General features: G+C 42.0%; 1 protein-coding gene across 3 annotated transcripts in view; it reads left to right on the plus strand.

Moving 5' to 3' along the window:
* The window catches only part of PHKA1 (phosphorylase kinase regulatory subunit alpha 1), a 278,473-nt gene that overhangs the window by 89,509 nt on the left and 168,554 nt on the right, over nt 1-20,410 (plus strand). For all 3 annotated transcript variants that reach the window (XM_029607522.1, XM_029607521.1, XM_029607523.1), the window contains exons 9-14: nt 2,279-2,332; nt 3,927-4,049; nt 4,363-4,458; nt 6,264-6,371; nt 17,769-17,847; nt 19,741-19,875. In XM_029607522.1, coding sequence (XP_029463382.1) covers nt 2,279-2,332; nt 3,927-4,049; nt 4,363-4,458; nt 6,264-6,371; nt 17,769-17,847; nt 19,741-19,875 — 595 coding nt within the window. The remainder of the gene's footprint in view (nt 1-2,278; nt 2,333-3,926; nt 4,050-4,362; nt 4,459-6,263; nt 6,372-17,768; nt 17,848-19,740; nt 19,876-20,410) is intronic.

Genomic DNA, 20,410 nt, shown 5'->3' on the forward strand with positions numbered 1-20,410 from the left:
GGTTTAAGGTTTATTATCATTTATATACCGTTGTCTCAGCAAGCCTTCACAGCGGTTTACAATATAAATAAGTAAACAGTAGGGAAATTACAGTTCAATCATAAAAGATAAAAACAGCTATATTCTAAAAGTTCCTCATGAGATGCTTCTAGGAAAGGTAAAATTCATGGAATAGGTGGCAATATCCTTTCGTGGATTACAAACTGGCTAAAAGGCAGGAAATAGAGTAGGATTAAATAGACAATTTTCTCAGTGGAAGGGAGTGGGCAGTGGAGTGCCTCAGGGATCTGTATTGGGACCCGTACTTTTTCAATATATGTATTAATGATCTGGAAAGAAATACGAGTGAGGTAATCAAATTTGCAGATGATACAAAATTATTCAGAATAGTTAAATCACAAGCAGATTGTCATAAATTGCAGGAAGACCTTGTGAGACTGGAAAATTGGGCATCTAAATGGCAGATGAAATTTAATGTGGATAAGTGCAAGATGATGCATATAGGGAAAAATAACCCATGCTATAGTTATACAATGTTAGGTTCCATATTAGGAGCTACCACCCAAGAAAGAGATCTAGGCGTCATAGTGGATAACTCATTGAAATCATCGGTTCAGTGTGCTGTGGCAGTCAAAAAAGCAACAGAATGTTGGGAATTATTAGAAAGGGAATGGTGAATAAAATGGAAAATGTCATAATGCCTCTGTTCCACTCCATGGTGAGACCGCACCTTGAATACTGTGTACAATTCTGGTCGCTGCATCTAAAAAAAGATATAGTTGCAATGGAGAAGATACAGAGAAGGGTGACCAAAATGATAAAGGGTATGGAACAACTCCCCTGTGAGGAAAGACTAAAGAGGTTAGGACTTTTCAGCTTGGAGAAGAGATGGCTGAGGAGGGAATATGATAGAGGTGTTTAAAATCATGAGAGGTCTAGAACGGGTAAATGTGAATTGATTATTTACTATTTCAAATAATGGAAGGACTAGGGGGCACTCCATGATGTTAGCATGTGGCACATTTAAAACTAATCTTAGAAAGTTCTTTTTCACAACACATAATTAAACTCTGGAATTTGTTGCCAGGGGATGTGGTTAGTGCAGTTAATATAGCTGGGTTTAGAAAAGGTTTGGATAGGTTCTTGCATGAGCAGTCCATTACCTGCTATTAATTAAGTTGACTTAGAAAATAGCCACTGCTATTACTAGCAACAGAAACATGGGATAAACTTAGTTTTTGGGAACTTGCCAGGTTCTTATGGCTTGGATTGGCCACTGTTGGAAACAGGATGCTGGGCTTGATAGACCCTTGGTCTGACCCAGTATGGCATGTTCTTATGTTCTTAACTAATAATGAGGCACTGCAATTTATGAATAGTGCAATAATCCATAGAAGCCAATATTTTAACTACTGTATACTTTCCTTTAACAAAGCCCACCTGTTCTTCAGTGATCAGTTCTGCAATATGTTCACCAGTCTATCCACCATTATTTTAGCCAAAAGTTTAAGGTTGAAATTCAAAAGTGAGATAGTGGTACGAATCAGGAACTGTGTCTGATTTGTTTTGCAGCTGCTCTATGAGAACTAATATTCACCATTTACACTGTGAAATCCTTTTATTAGGAGCTCCTGTTATTCGCTGAACATTTCCCAGAGTCCTGTTTGCTTGGACTGGGAGACCCCTATTCTGATTAATAATGATTAGGTCTGGATCAGGTTAAATGAATGAAAACGTGACTTGAAAGTCAGCTTTCATAACTTTGTGAACAGTGATATACAAGCAAGATGCATACAGCTGTGCAAACCAGTTTGTCTTGTTTTCCCTGGCTTTAGACACAGAGCAATTTTCAGAAGCCATACTAATTTTTATAGGTAAATTGATTGTTTTGAAAACTGTCCTCCCTCTCCCTGGGTAAAAGTGCACATGTGGAACAATAATGTGTACTTTTTACCTGGAAGCGTGGTTAGGTCAGGGGAGGGAGGTGACGCACGTAGATTATATTTTAAAATGTACATGGGAAAAAAGTACCCCAAGAAAAAATAGGGCTGCTCCTTTCTTGGGACAGTTTTCTTGCTCATACTTTCCCCCTGAGAACTGGTGCGAAGTCCGCTGGTAAAAGTACCCACAGATAAGAAAACTGCCCCAGAATAGGGATAAAACTGGTCTCCACTGCTTATGGTACATCTCTGTACATCAGGAAGGTGTTCATAACACAACAAACAGGAATTAACAATGCTAATTCTGTATACAGTAAAAATCTTGTTGTTTTATACAGGGGCGTTATGGTTGCTGTCGATTTCTGAGAGATGGTTACAAGACCCCAAAAGAGGTATATATATATATATTTTTTTAAATCTAACGTTATTTTCACATTTAGTAACAGCCGTTGTTACAGCTTCACATTTCAGGTAGCCGTGAACCTGTAACTAAAATAAAGTTCTTCAGTGCCACGTGGCTTAAATTATCGCCACCAAAGATGGGTAGCCTTGGTGCGTGACTTGACTGACATGTCTTCACGGCATGAAAGCTCAGAATCATCAAATGTAAGTGATGCACACTCCCATTCCAGATCATCATCTTGCATTGCCCTCAAGGTGCATGGGCAGGTATTGGCAAAGGGATATACTGACCCCCGCCCGCCCTTCGCTTAGGAGCTGCTCTTTCATTGTGCTGGGCTTGCAGTTAGAGGTTGTCGGAAAGAATTGATTTATTTTAGATGTAGCTCGTGCCTCTTTATTGGTAGTTCAGTATGGGGGGGAGACTGTTAGATATGCACTCTCACTGTCTTTAAAGATGCTTTTTATCTAAAGAATAAAAGAATTTCCCATTTAAAAAAAATTTTTTAAACGCATCTATTGTGCAGATTAGGCATCCTCCCAGCAGCTCTTCTCATCCTCTACTTGTCAGGGAACCAACAATATAACCACTGCCTGTGGTTCATCCTGTGCCTGAGTGTGACACCAGAACCTTCTTCCCTCATGGGACTGGATTTCCTAGACTGGTTTGACTAGGTTGCTGCTTTGGAGCCAGGCTGCCAGTAGGCCTGCTTGAAAATCTTTGTTCGATATTAATGTGATTAGCAATAAGTTTTCTGCCAAAGCAAAGTTAGCTGTATTTATACTGTCCGGGAAGAGTCTCACCAGTGAACCAAACGATTCCATTTTAAAGTTGAACTATTGCTCTGTTGTAAAAGCACTGTTACCTGCTTCAGTGTTGCTCAACCCAATCCTCGGGGTACACCTAACCAGTTAGGTTTTCAGGCTATGCATTAGATAGGTTTGCATACACTGTCTCCATTGCATGCAGATCTATCTCACTCATATTCAGTGTAGATGTCCTGAAAACCTGACTGCTTAGGTATGCCCCGCAACCCTGGCCTATCCGATGTTATCATTTGTCTTAGTTTTTATGCGCTCATACAAAATGTAGTGTCATCTGCATATCATAATTGGTTCCTCCTTTGGGAATGGTTTTTATTACCATTTAATTAGTATTTTAAGTGGAAATAAAGGTCAATAAAAATATATAAAATGATACCTTTTTATTGGACTAACTGAATACATTTCTTGTTTAACTTTCAGGAGCTACCTTTATCAGGTCTGAGCAACATGAATAGGCTTTGACCTGATGAAGGCAGGTTAGCTCCTGGTAGCTAACTCAGAAATGTATTGCTAGTTCAATTTCAAAGTATCACCTTGTATGGATTTTAAATTGATCTTAGTCCACCTGAATATGTGGAAATTAACATGGCAGTCACTTTAATATGTAAAAGAAATAATGTAAGATTTTACCTCTGTAGAAGGAGGATAAGTAATTGGGCGTAGACTTAGAAAAATCAGCATAATGGTTCTTGTTGGAAATGCCTTTAGTATTGTAATTTGTTTCCTGTATTTGGTTTTGAAGCAGTGTTCTTTCGTTTGCAGGATCCCAGTCGCCTGTACTATGAACCGGCTGAGCTAAAACTGTTTGAGAACATTGAATGCGAGTGGCCTTTGTTCTGGACCTACTTCATCCTGGATGGGATTTTCAGTGGTAATGCAGAACAGGTAATATGTCATCCTCTCCATTCTAACTTCATTAGGGCTGATTTTCACTTTGTTTTGGTTAATCTTTACTCAAAGTATGTCGCAAATTCCTGTTTTATAAATTGAACATTTTTTTACAAGTTTGTTAACCTGCCTAGAATGGTAAATAGATGAGCTATAAATTTCTTAAAATAAAGAGGCTTTATTTTATAAATATTTATTGTTTCTGTTATACTGAATCATTTGCCAGATCTTGACATGATTGGGGGGCGCGGGGGTGAGGAGTACCTATAAGATTCAAGTTCCATCAAACGTTTCCCCTGCTGTCTCTTAGGTTCAGGAGTACAGAGATGCTCTGGAGAGTGTTCTCATCAAAGGGAAGCATGGGGTTCGTTTACTACCTGAACTGTACAGCGTTCCTGCTGACAAGGTGAGCTGTTCGGCTCCATGTAACATTCCTGGTGGTACCCCTGCTCTGTTCCACCCTGCGAGCTCTGACTCCAGCTGCAGTGGGATTGCAAGTAGCATTAGAACCATAATGCCTTGACATGCTAAGTGGGTATACTGTAATTACATAATTTGCCTATATAGATTCAAGAATATGGTTCTGAGAAGTTATGTGCAGTAATATGTTTTTCATTTCCCGTTAATGATCTTAATACACTAACCAAATATGTTATCTAAACAAAAATGTTTAGTGTTCATAGTCATAATAAAATAGCAATAAACTAACTATTTCATAAGTGTTTCTACGTTATGCAGGTATATAAGCAATCCTTGAGTGTTGGGAGATAATGTGGTTTTGTTAAAAGAAGTACAAGCAAAAACCATTTCAAATAGTTAAATAATTTGAAACAGGACCTTTCTAGCAAATTAATGCACTTGTGTTATAACCATTTGGATTGCTTGCAGTCAGACTGAACATTCTGTTCAGTTCTAATTTTTAAATGACAAAGCCAAAATCCCAGCTTTGCATAAGAAAGGAATGCATCTCAGAGATATTGCTGTTCGTGCCAAATCAATAGATCAGTGTTGCGAAATAGAGGGATTATTCCAGCGAGGAATTATAAGGCTGGTAACTTTCAAACCAGCACCTGGCCGCTCGCAAATGTGCGCCAGATTTTAAGTTAGCCCGCGCATGGGCATGCAGATCCCACCTCTGTTGCCTAAGTCGGGGGATTTTAAAAGGGGCGTGCACGGTCATTCCCAGTTTTACCAGTTCACCCACTTAAGAGAGAAGGCCTCCATACCGCCCTGGTTTAATAGCCTTCATTCCTCCCCCCAGGTAGCCCCGCCCCTTAAAACCCCGCAGATCTGCCTAGTTTTCTTTATTTTATAACTTGCACCTCCTCCATAGCAGAAGAAAACTTAACGTGAAAGGGGTACTGGGTGCGCGCCCGGGTGTGCGAGTATTTACGCGCACGTCTCTGGTTCACGCCCATTCATCACCCAGACCACGCCCCCCTCCCCGCCCCTTTTGAAAACCTTTGAGATGTGTGCGCTGCAGGGGGTGCGAGCGTATCCGAGTGGCTTTTAAAATCCGCTCGGCGCACGCGAACCCAACTTTTGTGAGCCTGTCCTAATTGATGTGCAGGCCAGGCTTTCAAAATTCACCTTTAAAATGTTCACCGAGTGGCTGAGCTAGGAAAGCTTAAATAAAGTTGAAATCTCAGTCACACTGATCAGTCAGAACTTAATGGAAGTAAATACATTAAGGGTCAGATGTACCAAACTTCCCCCTACCCCACCATAGACACACAAATCCCCCCCCCCCCAATAAAAAAAAAAACCAATTCAACCCAAGAAAAATAATTGTATTAGTTTTTGTCTTGTTTATATGTATTTTTACTCCTTACACTACTCAGAGCTAACCAAAGCAGTGATATATAAAAAGGAGTTATAAATAATTAAATAATCCAAATTCCAAGACAGATAGTTCATGATCTTGTTTATTTCTCATGGCACATTTGGTTTGTTTCTCTTTCTATCCTAGGCAAGATAGAGTGGAGAGTGAAGTTTCTTAGTTATGCCAAGGTATTCTGTGTCCTCATTGAATGCATTGCTGCCTATTAGGACAAGATGTCAAGTGTGCAGTAGATTGGAAATTGTATATATATAATTTTTTTTTCTTGTACATATATTTGAGGCTTCACAGACTGTTGAACATTCTTTGTAAGTTCAGGGCAAATATTTGGGTACCTTTCTCCACCATCAAATAAAGATTTTTGTTTTTAGGTGAATGAAGAGTATGAAAACCCTCACTCTGTTGATAGAGTGCCGCTGGGTAAACTACCTCATTTGTGGGGGCAATCCTTATACATCATGGGATGTCTCATGGCAGAGGTAAGATATTATGCACAGTACAAAATCCCAATGTATTCTTAAATAATATACAGAATTCATAGGATGTCCTTAGCCCCAGGACAGGACGCCTTATAACAGTGGTTCTCAACCTGGTCCTCGAGACCCATCCAGCCATTCTAGATTTCAGGATATCCACAATGAATATGCATGAAATATATTTTTATATAATGGAGGCAGTGAATGCAAATCTATCTCCTGCATATTCATTGTGGATATCCTGAAAAGCAGACTGGCTGGGAAAGTCCCAAGGGTGGGGTTGAGAACCACAGCCTTATAAAATGCAAAACAAGCAGTTCGTGGTCCCCAACAGTGCTAGAGCAGCCCTTGCAAGTTTTATTTTCAGGACACCCATAATGAATATACATGAGACAAATGTCTACAATGGAGATGGCACATACAAATCTCTCTCTTGCGTGTTCAGTGTGAAAGTCCTGAAAATCAGACTGGCTAGGAGTTGCTGTAGATTGGGCTAAGGACCACTGCCAGAAATGGTACATAATATTCAATAAATGGATTAATCAGAAAATGACAAAGAAGAAAGTATTGGAAGAAATATTGAGGTTGATATTAAGCAAGTTGGGGAGCAGCAGAGTTTTTGGGGGTAACTTTTGTCAGGTATTCAGCAGAACTTAAGCAGGTAATTTACCTGACCAAATTTAGCTGAGTAAGTTTATCCAGCTAGCTCTGAATAGTGGTGCTAGCTGGATAACTTTTTTCCATTGCCCTTGAATAGACCACGCCCTGCCGGTTTTTTGTTTTTTTTACCTAACTAAAATTCTACTGCCAAGAGGGGCGTGAAATTTAAAATCTAGGGGTCCGTCTGGGTAACCGAAAAATTATCCTTAGTAACTGTTTAGAATATCGACCTCCTAAGCATTAACAAAACCAGGGCATTACCAGAGAAACCAGGAGAAGGATGTGAAGGACTGAGGGGCGTACTGTATCCAAAGCATAGGAAAGATCTAAGAGGATCAACATGGAGGCAACTTGACTAGAGAAAGCACATCAAGAACAATGTTGAGCATTGCTTCTGGAATGATGGGAGTGACAGGAAGCCAATGGAATCCAGAAAGTTTGTGATTTGATGGAAAGCAGTGTGCGCTTACACAAGGAAGAAATTGTTCAAGAACATTCTTTATATAGAGGAAGGGATTTCTAAGAGCAATTTTCTGTAATACAGTCTGAAAAATACAACTTGGTGAATCTCAGTGTGAAATTTGCTACAAGGGGTTAAGACCCTTTTTCATTTGGATTCCATATATCTTTCTGGCATGTTATAAAATTGCTGTGAATAAAACTACATTCCCTGTATGTACCTGGATCAGTCCAGACCATGGGTTGAGCCTCCTGTCCAGCAGATGGAGACAGACCAAAACTGAAAGGTCTTATATTCTTTTTTAGCGCCAAAAAAACGGTTAGAGCTTATTTTCAGGGGATGTCTTATTTTTTTCCCATGAACCTGCTGTCTCGAGTTCCCACCGACAACAGCCTCGGGGGGTTTGCAGGGATCTTCAGCCACATCCCTCGCAGAGCGGGCGAGAGAAGGTAGAAGCTTCAGCGGCACCGATCAGGCAAGCACAGCCGAGCACAGAGAGCCCTGCCTAGGCACCCAGGAGCGGGTCTTCACGGTGCGAATCCGCGGAAGTCCCCGTGCTCTCCCCTCCGGAGGGAACCAGTCCCCGACCTGTCGGCACGCCCCTGCTGGCCACAGGGGGGCGTTCTTCCACTTCTCGGGATCTTTTTAATTTAATTTTTTTTTCTGCCCCCCTCCTCCCTGCCTCCCCTGGCAGGAGCAGGCAGGCGAGCGAGCGAGACGAGAGCCGCCGGATCCTCCGGAGCGTCCTAACCCATTTTCCCCACCAATCAATTTGGCACCTCGTACCCGAACAGGGAGTGCTCTCACGGGCCGGCTTGTCCGGTGTTCAGGCGAAGCAGGTCCTCCCTTTCCCCTTTGGGTAACCTACAGAGGACTTCGCGGTGGTGGGCTGGCGCACACAGCCCGACCCTCTGCCGGCATGGCAAAGCCAAATTGCCCGACAGCTCATCCAGCAGTACAAGCACGGATGCGGGACCGGACCCTTCTCCCGGCGGCAACCACCCCCCCTCCCCCCCCCCCCAAAAAAAACTTGCCGAAATTCCCTGGTGGTCCAGCGGAGGTCCCGGGAGCAATCTCCCACTCTCGGGCCATCGGCTGCCAGTAATCAAAATGATGCTGATGGCCCTTTGCCCTTACCGTGTGACAGGGGCTATCCTGTGCCATTGGTCGGCCTCTGTCACATGTTAAGAGCAATGGATGGTCCGTGCCATTTTTTAAGATGGCGCTGGCCGTTCATTGCTCCTACCGTACCATGTGATAGAGGCTGGCCAATGGCACAGATTGCCCCGTCACATGGTAAGGGCAAAGGGTCATCGGCGCCATTTTGATTACTGGCAGCCGACGACCCCAAGAGTGAGAGATCGCTCCCGGGTCCCCTGCTGGACCACCAGGGAATTTTGGCAAGTTTTAGGGGGGTTAGGATGGTGGGGGGTTGCAATTAAGTAAATTTGAAGGGTTGGGGGTGGGTTTGGGTATCGTTTTGGGAGGGGGGGCAGCTGAAATAAAATCTGCCCGAACCGTGGGAAAATGAAATTTCCCGCAGCAGGCCTATGGTTTATTTTTGGAGTAGGGCTTATATTTCAAGCCCACTCCAATATTCCTGAAAATTCAAGCTAGGGCTTATTTTCGGGGTAAGGTTTATTTTTGGGGAAACACGGTAGTTCAAATAATTTTCATGTGGATTCTAGCAAGTTGCAGTCCTTTTTCATGTGGATTCTAGCAAATTGCAGTCCTTCCTGAACCCCGGGGGTCCATATTCAAAAGCATTTAGCCAGCTATAACTCAGGTTAGCCAGCTAAATGAATATGTGGGCACTTATCTAGCTAAATTCTAGCTGGCTAATAAGATAACCAACTAAAATTTAGCTGGCTAACAGGGTCCTTTCTCAAAATGCATCAGGGCCCTAATGCATGCAATAAATACTGCATCGCAAATTACATATGCAAATTTTTCATTTGTATTCAAGTGGGAGGGATTTGGGAGGAGTTTGGGCTGAGTAAATGGAAATGAGGGTCAGTTAGCGTGGCATGCGATAGAGTAATGCACAAAATGCAGGTTTTAATGCCGGAAATAACTACACTTTTTTCCTATTTGTTGTGCCTGTGTTAGCTGTGCATTATGGCCGAAAACATTGTTATCACAAATTGCAGTTCAGGAAGGAAGAAGAAAGGGGAGGAGAGAGAGAGAGAGAGAGAGTCTCTGTGGAGGCTCACTTATATCTGAACTTTTTATACCACTGTACGACAGGGCATTATGAACTCGGGGTGAGGTTTGGGGGAGTGAGTTGGGTTTTGGGGGGCATTTTTACATGCACAGTCATACGTACAAACAGCACAGTTACCATCAGTGAAGATTTAATATTATTTGGAGTGATGAAAGGTGAAATAAGAGTAGATTTGTAACGGGAGAGTAGATTTGTACCGGGAGAGCGCCAGCACAGGCCAGTGTCCTGTGTGCGTGATACAATAAATAAAAATATTTAAATTAGGGCCTGCAGTAAAAGGAGGCGCTAGGGACACTAGCGTGTCCCTAGCGCCTCTTTTTGGACAGGAGCGGTGGCTGTCAGCAGGTTTGACAGCCGACGCTCAATTTTGCCGGCTTCGGTTCTCGAGCCCGCTGACAGCCATGGGTTCGGAAACCGGACGCCGGCAAAATTGAGCGTCCAGTTTTCAAGCTGTGGGCTGATTTAAAATTTTTTTTTTTTATTTTTAACTTTTTTAAACTTTTGGGACCTCCGACTTAATATCGCCATGATATTAAGTCGGAGGGTGCACAGAAAAGCCGTTTTTACTGCTTTTCTGTGCACTTCCCCGGCGCTGGCAGAAATTAACGCCTACCTTTGGGTAGGCACTAATTTCTTAAAGTAAAATGTGCGGCTTGGCTGCACATTTTACTTACTGTATCGCGCGGGAATGACTAATAGGGCCATCAACACGCATTTGCATGTTGCAGGCGCTATTAGTCTCGGGGGGGGGGGGGGGGGGGGGTTGGACGCACATTTTCGACGCGTTAGCTTTACCCCTTATTCAGTAAGGGGTAATAGTGCGTCGAAAACGTATGTCCACACGGGCTGTATCGGCCTAATAGTGAGTGCAAGGATAATAACGTTAATGCATTCCTTGGAAACATTCTCATAATGTCCACACTGGTCAGAAACAATATTTACTTTTTTACCCACAGGCTTTGTATGAATTTTGAAAAACAGAATATATGGACATTCACTTTGAAATTTGCCATGAGTGCAGAGAATGTGTGGCCTCTTGCACCTGCATTTTCTGCGGGTAGATTTTTTCTGGAAAAAAGTGCTCATGAAAATGGCATCTATGCGTGTACATTTCCTTCCTGATCTAAGCACGCCATGGGAGCGCCTCCTCCCAATATACAAACTTTTAGCTGTATTGAGAGTGGGAAGTATTAAGACTGGATTAAGAAGGGCAAAATGCTGTTACCTTCATAAATCACTTTGAAAATTGACTTCTGATTATTTATTATACAGTGAAAATAGCACCCTGATTTTCATCATTCACACACATGGCAGGTTGTAGCAATATAGCATTAGCATTAAACAACAGATTTTTCCAGGTACAAATCAAAAACACTATCGGACAAAGTTAAACTACAAACAAGAGTCCCACAGGGTTCAGCCCTGTCCACAACACTCTTTAACATTTACCTCCTCCCAATATGTCACCTACTCGCTGGACTTGGAATAATACACTACATATACGCAGACGACATACTACTGTTACCCATCGTAAACACCATTGAAGAAACAATGAAACTAGCTAATATGTATCTTGAAATAATCAAACAGCTCCTAAACCAAATGGAACTGGTAATAAACATTGACAAAACTGAATTCCTACAACTTGAATGAAAAAACACACACCCTATACAACCTACAATCGCAATCAAAAATAATCAAACTGCAGAATTAGCAATAAAAGTATGGAATCTAGGGGTAATAATTGACCCTGAGCTAAACATGAAACAACACATCTCACAGAAATTAAAAGAAGGTACGCCAAACTAATGGTCCTTAGAAGACTGAAACCCCTGCTAATACTGAATAATTTTCGCACAGTCCTACAGGCAATGACATTCGCGAGCACAGACTACTTAACTCTCTGCTATTAGGACTACCTCAAGTTACTATTAGACCACTCCAAATATTGCAAAATTCCGCTGCTAGAATTTTGACAGGCAAAAAGAAAAGAGACCACATTACAGGAACGCTTGCTGAACTACACTGGCTTCCAATTGAACAAAGAATACAATACAAAGCACTGTGTATAATTCATAAACTAATCCATGATGAAAAGGCCGACTGGCTTAACACAGCACTGCGCGTACATGTACCACACAGAAACCTTAGATCGGCTAATAAAGCTCTACGAACTATTCCTTCTGTTAAATCAGCACATCTCACTCAGGTAAGGGAGAGAGCACTGTCGCTGGCTGGACCTGTTCTATGGAACTCCATGCCACTCGAAATAAGGCTGCAGAGAAATTTGAAACTATTTAAAACTAGTCTGAAAACCTGGCTTTTTAAACAAGCTTTTTATAAAGACAAAGAGAAGAAGGAAAACAGTTGAAAGATAAGGACGCACCAAGTAATCAGTTTTTTTCCTCTAATATCTCCAATTACATATTAACACTAGATTTGAACCGCATGACAGTTTTTTAACCTACATATAAGCCTTAATTAACACATAGTCCTTTCTTATTAAAATATGTTACCATTCTTTGTTGGCACAGGTATAATTTGTAATCTATACCAATTATAGTTTTTCCTTATTGTGCCTTTCTGTAAATCATTGTGTTGGTGAATTAACTTAACGACGTTATAGAAGAGTTTTTAAATAGAATAAATAAATAAAATTGTGTGTATTACACTAGACTGGTGCAATCATGAGAGATCTTTAAAATCATGAGAGGTCTTGAACAAGTAGTTGTGAATCAGTTATTTACACTTTCAGATAATAGAAGGACTAGAGGGCACTCCATGAAGTTATCAAGTAGCAATTTAAGACTAATCGGAGAAAATTATTTTTCACTCAACGCACAATTAAGCTCTGGAATTTGTTGCCAGAGGATGTGGTTATTTATTTTATTTAGCATTTTATATACCGATATTCTTGTAAAAAATTACACATCACTTCGGTTATTATAAGGTAGTTGGTTAGTGCAGTTAGTACAGCTGGGTTTAAAAAAGTTTTGGATAAGTTTTGGAGGAGAAGTCCATTAACTGCCATTAATCACTTTGACTTAGGGAATGGTCTTTGGCATCAGTAGTATGGGATCTTCTTGGTGTTTGGGTATTTGCCAGGTTCTTGTGGCCTGGTTTGCTTCTGTGCAGCATGCTCGAGAGCTTAAGCTATTGTATGTCCGCAGGGCCTTACTTCGATATCTCAAGGTTACTAATGGTTTCGTCGGATCATCTTTTTGTTTTATGGAGCGGATCAAAGAAAAGTGCCCATGCCTTCAAAGCAACCATTGCGAGGTAGCTTAAGGAGGCTATTGGGTCAGCAATTATTTTCAAGGTCCATCAGATTCCTGAGGGTTTGCGGGCCCACTCTACTCGGGCTCAGTCAGCTTCGAGGGCAGAGGCTCAGTTGGAGATTTGCAGGGCGGCGACTTGGAATTTGATGTATAATTTTGTGAGGCATTAACGATTGGATTTGGGAGATTCAAGCTCCCGGTCTTTTGGTGAAAGTGTCTTGCGAGCGGGACTCTCCAGGTCCCACCTTCTCTAGGAAGCTTTGGTACATCCCAGGAGTCTGGACTGATCCGGGTACGTACAGGGAAAGGAAAATTGGTTCTTACGTGCTAATTTTTGTTCCTGTAGTACCACGGATCAGTCCAGAACCTACCTGGGTTGGAGGGGGAGAGTCTTCCGCTCAGCTATAATCCTTTCAGCATTCTTCTGTTCTTAGTTTGTTCATAACTTACCAAGTTTTTATTACCAGATTTTTGCAAGTTTTTATCAAGTTTTTGGCACATAATGTTTTTGACTTGGGTACAGATTAATACTGATCTACTGCAGGTGGCACCAGGGTTTATCAAGCAGTGTCAGCGAGGCTTTTCTCTATCTCCATCTGCTGGCAGGAATGAATAAACCCAGGAGTCTAGACTGATCCGTGGTACTACAGGAATGAAAATTAGCAGGTAAGAACCAATTTTCCTATTCTCTATCTGGTCTACTGAATACTGTAAGTAAAATTGCCCCGTTAAAGGTTCCATGGTTTACATCTGAATTGGTTTTTATGAAGCAAAAAATGAGAGAGGCTGAAAGGGCTTGGATTGTTTCACTCCCTTGACCAAGGACCTTTTGATCAATCTAGAAAGAATTATATACAGGTGTTTGTCTAATCACACTGGGCATATTTTACTGTTCAACTTAAAGGGTCTTTAAATTGCCCTGGGAAATTGTTTGAATTAGTTACTCTGAAGAGAGAATGGTGTTAAGTGGAGTGCCATAGGGATTGATGTTGGGACTGGTTCAACATCTTCGTGAGCGACATTGCGGAAGGGATAGAAGGTAAAGTTTGTCTATTTGCGGATGATACTAAGATCTACAACAGAGTGAACTCGCCGGAAGGAGTACAGAGAATGAGACTGGATTTAAGGAAGCTGGAAGAGTAGAGTGGTCGAAGATATGGTAGCTGGGATTCAATGCCAAGAAATGCAGAGTCCTGCGTCTGGGGTGTGGTAATCCGAAAGAACTATCAGGCCGATACAGAAAGAAATGCGGGAGAGCGGGCGAGCGCCCGCTCTCCTGGTGCGTGCACAGGCCAGTGTCCCGTGTGCGTGATACAGTAAATAAAAATATTCAAATTAGGGCCCGTGGTAAAAAGAGGCGCTAGGGACACTAACGCATCCCTAGTGCCTCTTTTTTGATAGGAGTGGTGGCTGTCAGCGGGTTTGACAGCCGACGCTCAATTTTGCCGGCGTCAGTTCTCAAACCCGCTGACAGCCACGGGGTCGGAAGCCGGACGCCGGCAAAATTGAGCGTCCGGTTTTCAAGCCGCGGGCCGATTTAAAATTTTTTTTTTTTTATTTTTGATTATAACCTTTGGGACCTCCGACTTAATATCGTCATGATATTAAGTCAGAGGGTGTACAGAAAAGCAGGTTTTACTGCTTTTCTGTACACTTTCCCGATGCCGAGAGGTTAACTCTTACCTTTGGGTAGGCGCTAATTTTTTAAAGTAAAATGTGCGGTTTAGCTGCACATTTTACTTTCTGAATCGCGCGGGAATAACTAATAGTGCCATCAATATGCATTTGCATGTTGCGGGCGCTATTAGTTTGAGGGGGGGCTTGGACGTGCGTTTTCGATGTGCTATTACCCCTTACTGAATGAGGGGTAAAGCTAGCGCATCAAAAATGTGCATCCAACCACGGGTTAACAGTGCGCTCCGCTGGAGCGCACTGTACTGTATCAGCCTGTATATGCGTTGGGGGTGAAGGGCTGATGTGCACGGAGCAGGAGAGAGACCTTGGGGTGATAGTGTCTAACAACCTGAAGTCGACAAAGCAGTGTGACACGGCGATAGCCAAAGTCAGAAGAATGCTGGGCTGCTAGAGCGAGGAATATCTAGTAAGAAAAGGGAAGTGATAATCCCCTTTACAGGTCCTTGGTAAGGCCTCACCTGGAGTACTGTGTTCAGTTCTGGAGACCGTATCTCAAAGGAGACAGAGACAGGATGGAAGCGGTCCAGAGAAGGGCGACCAGAGAAGGGTGGGTGGTCTCCATCGAATGACTTATGAGGAGAGGTTGAAGAACCTGAATATTTATATCCTGGAGGAGATGAGAAGCAGGGGTGATATGATACAGACCTTCAGATACTTGAAAGATTTTAATGATCCATGGTTGTCAACAAACTTTTTACATTGGAAACAATTTAGTAGAACTAGGGGTCACGATTTGAAACTCCAGGGAGGAAGACTTAGAACCAATGTCAGGAAATATTTCTTCACTGAGAGGGTGGTGAATGCCTGGAATGCCCTTCCGGAGGAAGTGGTGAAGACTAAAACTGTGAAGGATTTCAAAGATGCATGGGATAAACACTGGATCCCTAAAAGGCTAGAGGATGGGAATAAATAAAAAAGCTTAACCGGCAAGGAGCGGCAGTTACTACCCTTAAGAGAAACATGGGAGTAACCTGCATGGAGCGGCAGTTACTACCTTGGGAAGCTTGCTGGGTAGACTAGATGGACCATTTTGGTCTTTTTCTGCCATTACTATGTTTGACATCATTTCCATCGAATCAGAACCAAGAAATGGTTGATTGTGATGATTTTGTCCAATTCTGTGAAGCCAAAATTGGAAAATTGTGTCCAACTGTATCAGAATTGTATATTTAATCAGCTAATTTTGAAGATACTGTTGATGCTAAATGGTGTTCATTTGATTTTGTAGCAACTACAGAGGTTAATGTGACGATTGCAAAATTGAAAGCAACTTGTAGTCTGTTACATACTTGTTCTTTTTGGCTAATTAATAGCCTGATTGATAAGTTTATAGACCATCTGACTAAATTACTAAATTTTTTGATGTTTGAAGGTATTTTTCCTGATCAGTTTGAAGGGAAAATACCTTCAAACACCCAATTCGGAAGTTGCCCTCTAAGCCATTTAATTATTGGCCTGTGTCGATCTTACCATCAGTTAGGAAATTCATTAAAAACATTTTTTAGGACAACTAACATTGTCTTGGATGAAAATAAATAAATAATATTCTTAGTGATTTTCAGAGCGGATTCCGCATTGGGCAAAGTCTGAGTTACTATTATTGTCAATGTCAGATTATATCCTTTGTGAATTGGATCAGAAAAATTTGGTAATGTTTTTTTGAATATCTCTGCGGTATTTGATGCCTTATCCCATACTATTTTGCTTCAGCGACTTTCTGATATTGGGATTGGTGGTATAGTGGGGAGGTGCTTTTCGTCATTTTTAACTGAGCGTGTACAACAAATAAGGATAGGTGACAGTTGTTCAGATTGGATGCCTCTGTGCTCTGGAGTACCCCAGGGTTCTTGTCTGTCAGTGGTGCTGTTCAATATATATTTGTGTCCCCTTTGTACGTTGTTAGTTAAAGAGGGAATTGAGTTTCTAATGTATGCAGATGATCTACAGCTGTTATTTCCGGTTATAAATTCCGTGGAAGCATCGCTACAACATGTCTCCCAATCCATTCAAAAGGTGAGGATGTGGATGAAACAGAATAGTTTATTATTCAATGTAGCGAAAATTGAATTTTTACCTATTGTCTGTGCAGAGAATTTTAAGCTCCCTTTTTGTTTGCATCCCCTGCTAATTTATTCCAAATAGTTAGTCCAACTATGGAAAATGCTCTCTTCCTAGCAGTCTGAAAACGATAATCCCTGAAAGATGGCGCAATAAGCAAGTATTTACCTTGCAATGAGAGACCAGGCTGATAAACTACTAGTCTGTCTGAGATAAGAGGGACGCGATCCATGTATAGCCTTATGTATAATCATTAATTTAAACTTCACGCACTGCTCCACTGGTAACCATTGAAACTGATGCAAAATAGGCCAGATGTGCTCATGCATGGCACATGTCATTACCATGCGCACTGCTGAATTTTCTAAGACCTGTAACTCATGAATACCATATTTGGGTAGCCCAGCATACAGGGAATTACAATAGTCAATTGTTGCTAATTGTAAACATTCCTGACTTTAGGCCAGGAACCAGCCAGTATAGCCAGGATACTCCTTTTATTTTTTTATATATAGATTTCATTTAATATGTTGTCTATATAGAAATAATAAGATATGTGAGCAGGAGGAAACAAAGGCAGTCGCCACTTGCGATAGCTTCCATTAAGTCATTACTTTTATATGTTTCCTTTATAGGGGGGAAGAGGAACACATAATACATGTAAATAGATCCCTAGTGCTGTTCTTAGCTCCCCAAGTGTCATGATGGCGCTTACATCCAGATGATTAACAAAAAGAACAAAGGGGCCTAGATGGCCTCCATGGCTATGCCATTGCAAAGAGTGAGGAGCATAAAGTCAGATGAGTCCTTGACTTTAGTGTCTCCTGTGAAGCATTGGTGAATACGGGAACAATGGCAAGGAAGACAATTGTTCTAGGCTGCTATTCTCAGATCTGGGCCAGTGCAGAACAGCTCTCTCTCTTACTTTAGCCTTCTGTTTGTTCAGATTATGATGCTTAGGGGAAACCTAGAAGATGGTGTTTTTTTCTGTAAACATTGAGTTTGTTAATTTGTAACTTGTCTAGGGATTTCTGGCTCCTGGTGAAATTGATCCTCTGAATCGAAGATTTTCTACTGTCCCGAAGCCTGATGTTGTGGTTCAAGGTTAGTATGATAGTTTCATATTTTCAGCTATTGGATTATGGTTTCAAAGTGCTGTATGACTTTGAGGGGAGTACAATATGTGATAGGCACCCTGGAGATATCTTGAGATCTAAATAGCCAAGTTGCAGAGCGACTCTGCTAGTGGTGGGCATAAAAATTGATATGGCCAGTAATTTTCACTGACTCCAGCGTGAAGATAGAATTGGGAAGACCATAAATAGTCACTCAGCAAACTTAGCCCAGCATATTCTCTTGCCATATTTCCAAGAAGCTTAAAATCAAAAAAGACAATACCTTTTCAGTGCCAATGAGTGTGGTCACAGTTAATGCTTTCTTTTGATCCTTGCTCATATTCCATTCACTTTGTCTGCTGTGTGCATAGTCTTTTAGTCTCCAGCACTGTGCAAGGGTCTTGTGGCACTATGGTACATAGAGCTAGCAGCAGAATGATAAGGAAAAATTGAGGCCAACAGATGATAAAATTGTTAATCATGTGGAATGTCTTGTCAGCTTTAGTTCTCAAGTGGGACTGTTGCTCCCTTTCAGGAGCAGATCAGCTATTTCCTAATTATCAAATTGGGAAAGACCCAGCCAGATATCTCCTTTAATGCTGCAGGGCAGGTATGATCTGAGGAGTCAGGGAGTGAAAGTGAATGTGTGAAGCAGCTGTCAGATGGTAGGAGGAGTACTGGATCTTTTGTTACCTCTCTTCTTCCATGTTATCGTCAAATACATCTTCAGTGTACCCTCTCTGTAATAATTAATGGGTCAATTTTAGGGCAAGGCTAATCTAGGCAGATAAATTTTAGTTGCCTACATTTGGGTGAGTTTTCAGTCAAAAATCTGTGCCCAGGTTTAGCTGAAAATTCCCCTAAATCTAGGCAGATAAATTTTGGCCACCTAGAATCAGGACAGTCGGTCTTAGCTGAAAATGGGCATTTAGCCCTTCCCCCTTCTGAGGCACGATGACTTCTCTATTTTCCACCCAACTCCCAGTACTTAAAATCCATCCTCCTCAGAGTCACGATTCCTTCCCTTACTCGACTGAGACAAGGTCTTGTGGCCTTTCACACTCTCCACCCTACGCCATGAAGCTCTCCCCGCCCCCTCCTACTCCCTGCCAGTTTTCCAGATCTGCACAAGGATCTGGACGAGCTCAGTTGTTCGACAGCAGGTGGGATGTGCGCGCGCTCTTTCTTTTGTCCACATTGCTGCCCAACAGTAAATGATGTCCACCTAGCATTAAGGGGCCATCATTCGTGTTTCACTGTCAGCGGTGCAGACCGAAGGGGAGATCACAAAGAAACGCCAAACGTACAAATCATAAGTGCAGGCTCTGGAGAGGGAGGGATGGGGTGGGTTCTGAATCTTCAGGGGGTGGTGGTGGCGGATGGGTAGGGTGCAAAAGGCCACCCCATCTTAAGAGGAGTGGATTATAGCTTTGGGGGGGTGGATTGCAGTCACTGGGGATTTAGATTTTAAGTGTTGGGAGGGATGGAGCTGAATGGGGGGTTGTGGACTGATCTGTGGGAATAGTGCTTAGATTCAGGGCCATTATCCTTGTGCCTAATTTTGGCCACATAAATTAGTTGCCCAGTGCTGACAGTCAGGACTAGGTGACCAAAATCTCTCTCCCCCAACCTAACTCCACCTTCCTGTCCACCCAGTTTTTGGATGCTTAAATCTATGCCCTCTGCAGGGGGCATTTTCACTCAGAAAGATCTAGGTGCCCAAGTACTTAAGTTAGGGTCCTCGATCTCTTGAATTTCAAACCTCTGAATGTAGGAACCTTGCTCCCGCCGCTTTCCCATTTCTTGAAGTAATTAATATTTTTGCACGTTTGATGCCATCTCATTTTCACCACCCATTGACACTGCTGTCTTTTTATCTCAGTTTCTGTTTTAGCGGAAACGGAAGAAATCAAGGCCATTCTGAAGAAGCACAGGATAGAAGTGGAAACGGTTGCCGATGTTTACCCTATCCGGGTACAGCCAGCAAGGATTCTCAGCCATATTTACGCCAGGTTAGGTAAGTATCCCCTTGGAAGAGTCAGCGGCTTTCCTGGAGCTGTGACTCGTCTGTGACGCAGGAGAACACAGACTGTAAGATCGTGAAAGCATTCCAGAGCACTGCTTTCTGTCATCCGCTTACATTTTAAAAAAATGTAATAGAAAAGGTGGAAGCAGTGAGAATGACTTGATTATTAATACATTTTGTGGTACAGCTATTGGCTTTGTTTTGCTAGCACCAGCACCATGACTTACAGTACAACACTGGAAAACCTGGAAGGGCAAGTCTGAATTTCAGCTCTGCTGCTTATTAACTGGCCAGCAGAAGAAAACATAGGAGATAATTTTCAAAGGAGTTAACGTGCGTAAATGTAACATTCTGTCGTAGCAATTTTCAAAAGCCATTTAGTCAAGTAAAATGCACTTACACAAGTAAATCTTATGAACAATACAATGGTCTAAATTGTAGCAATTTTCAAAAACCTACTTACTCGAGTAAAGTGCATTTATTCGAGTAAAACCTTTTCAAAATCAGGCACGAAATGTTCATCTTC

Source organism: Rhinatrema bivittatum, chromosome 6 (genome assembly GCF_901001135.1).
Source record: "Rhinatrema bivittatum chromosome 6, aRhiBiv1.1, whole genome shotgun sequence".
NCBI classification, from domain to species: domain Eukaryota; kingdom Metazoa; phylum Chordata; class Amphibia; order Gymnophiona; family Rhinatrematidae; genus Rhinatrema; species Rhinatrema bivittatum.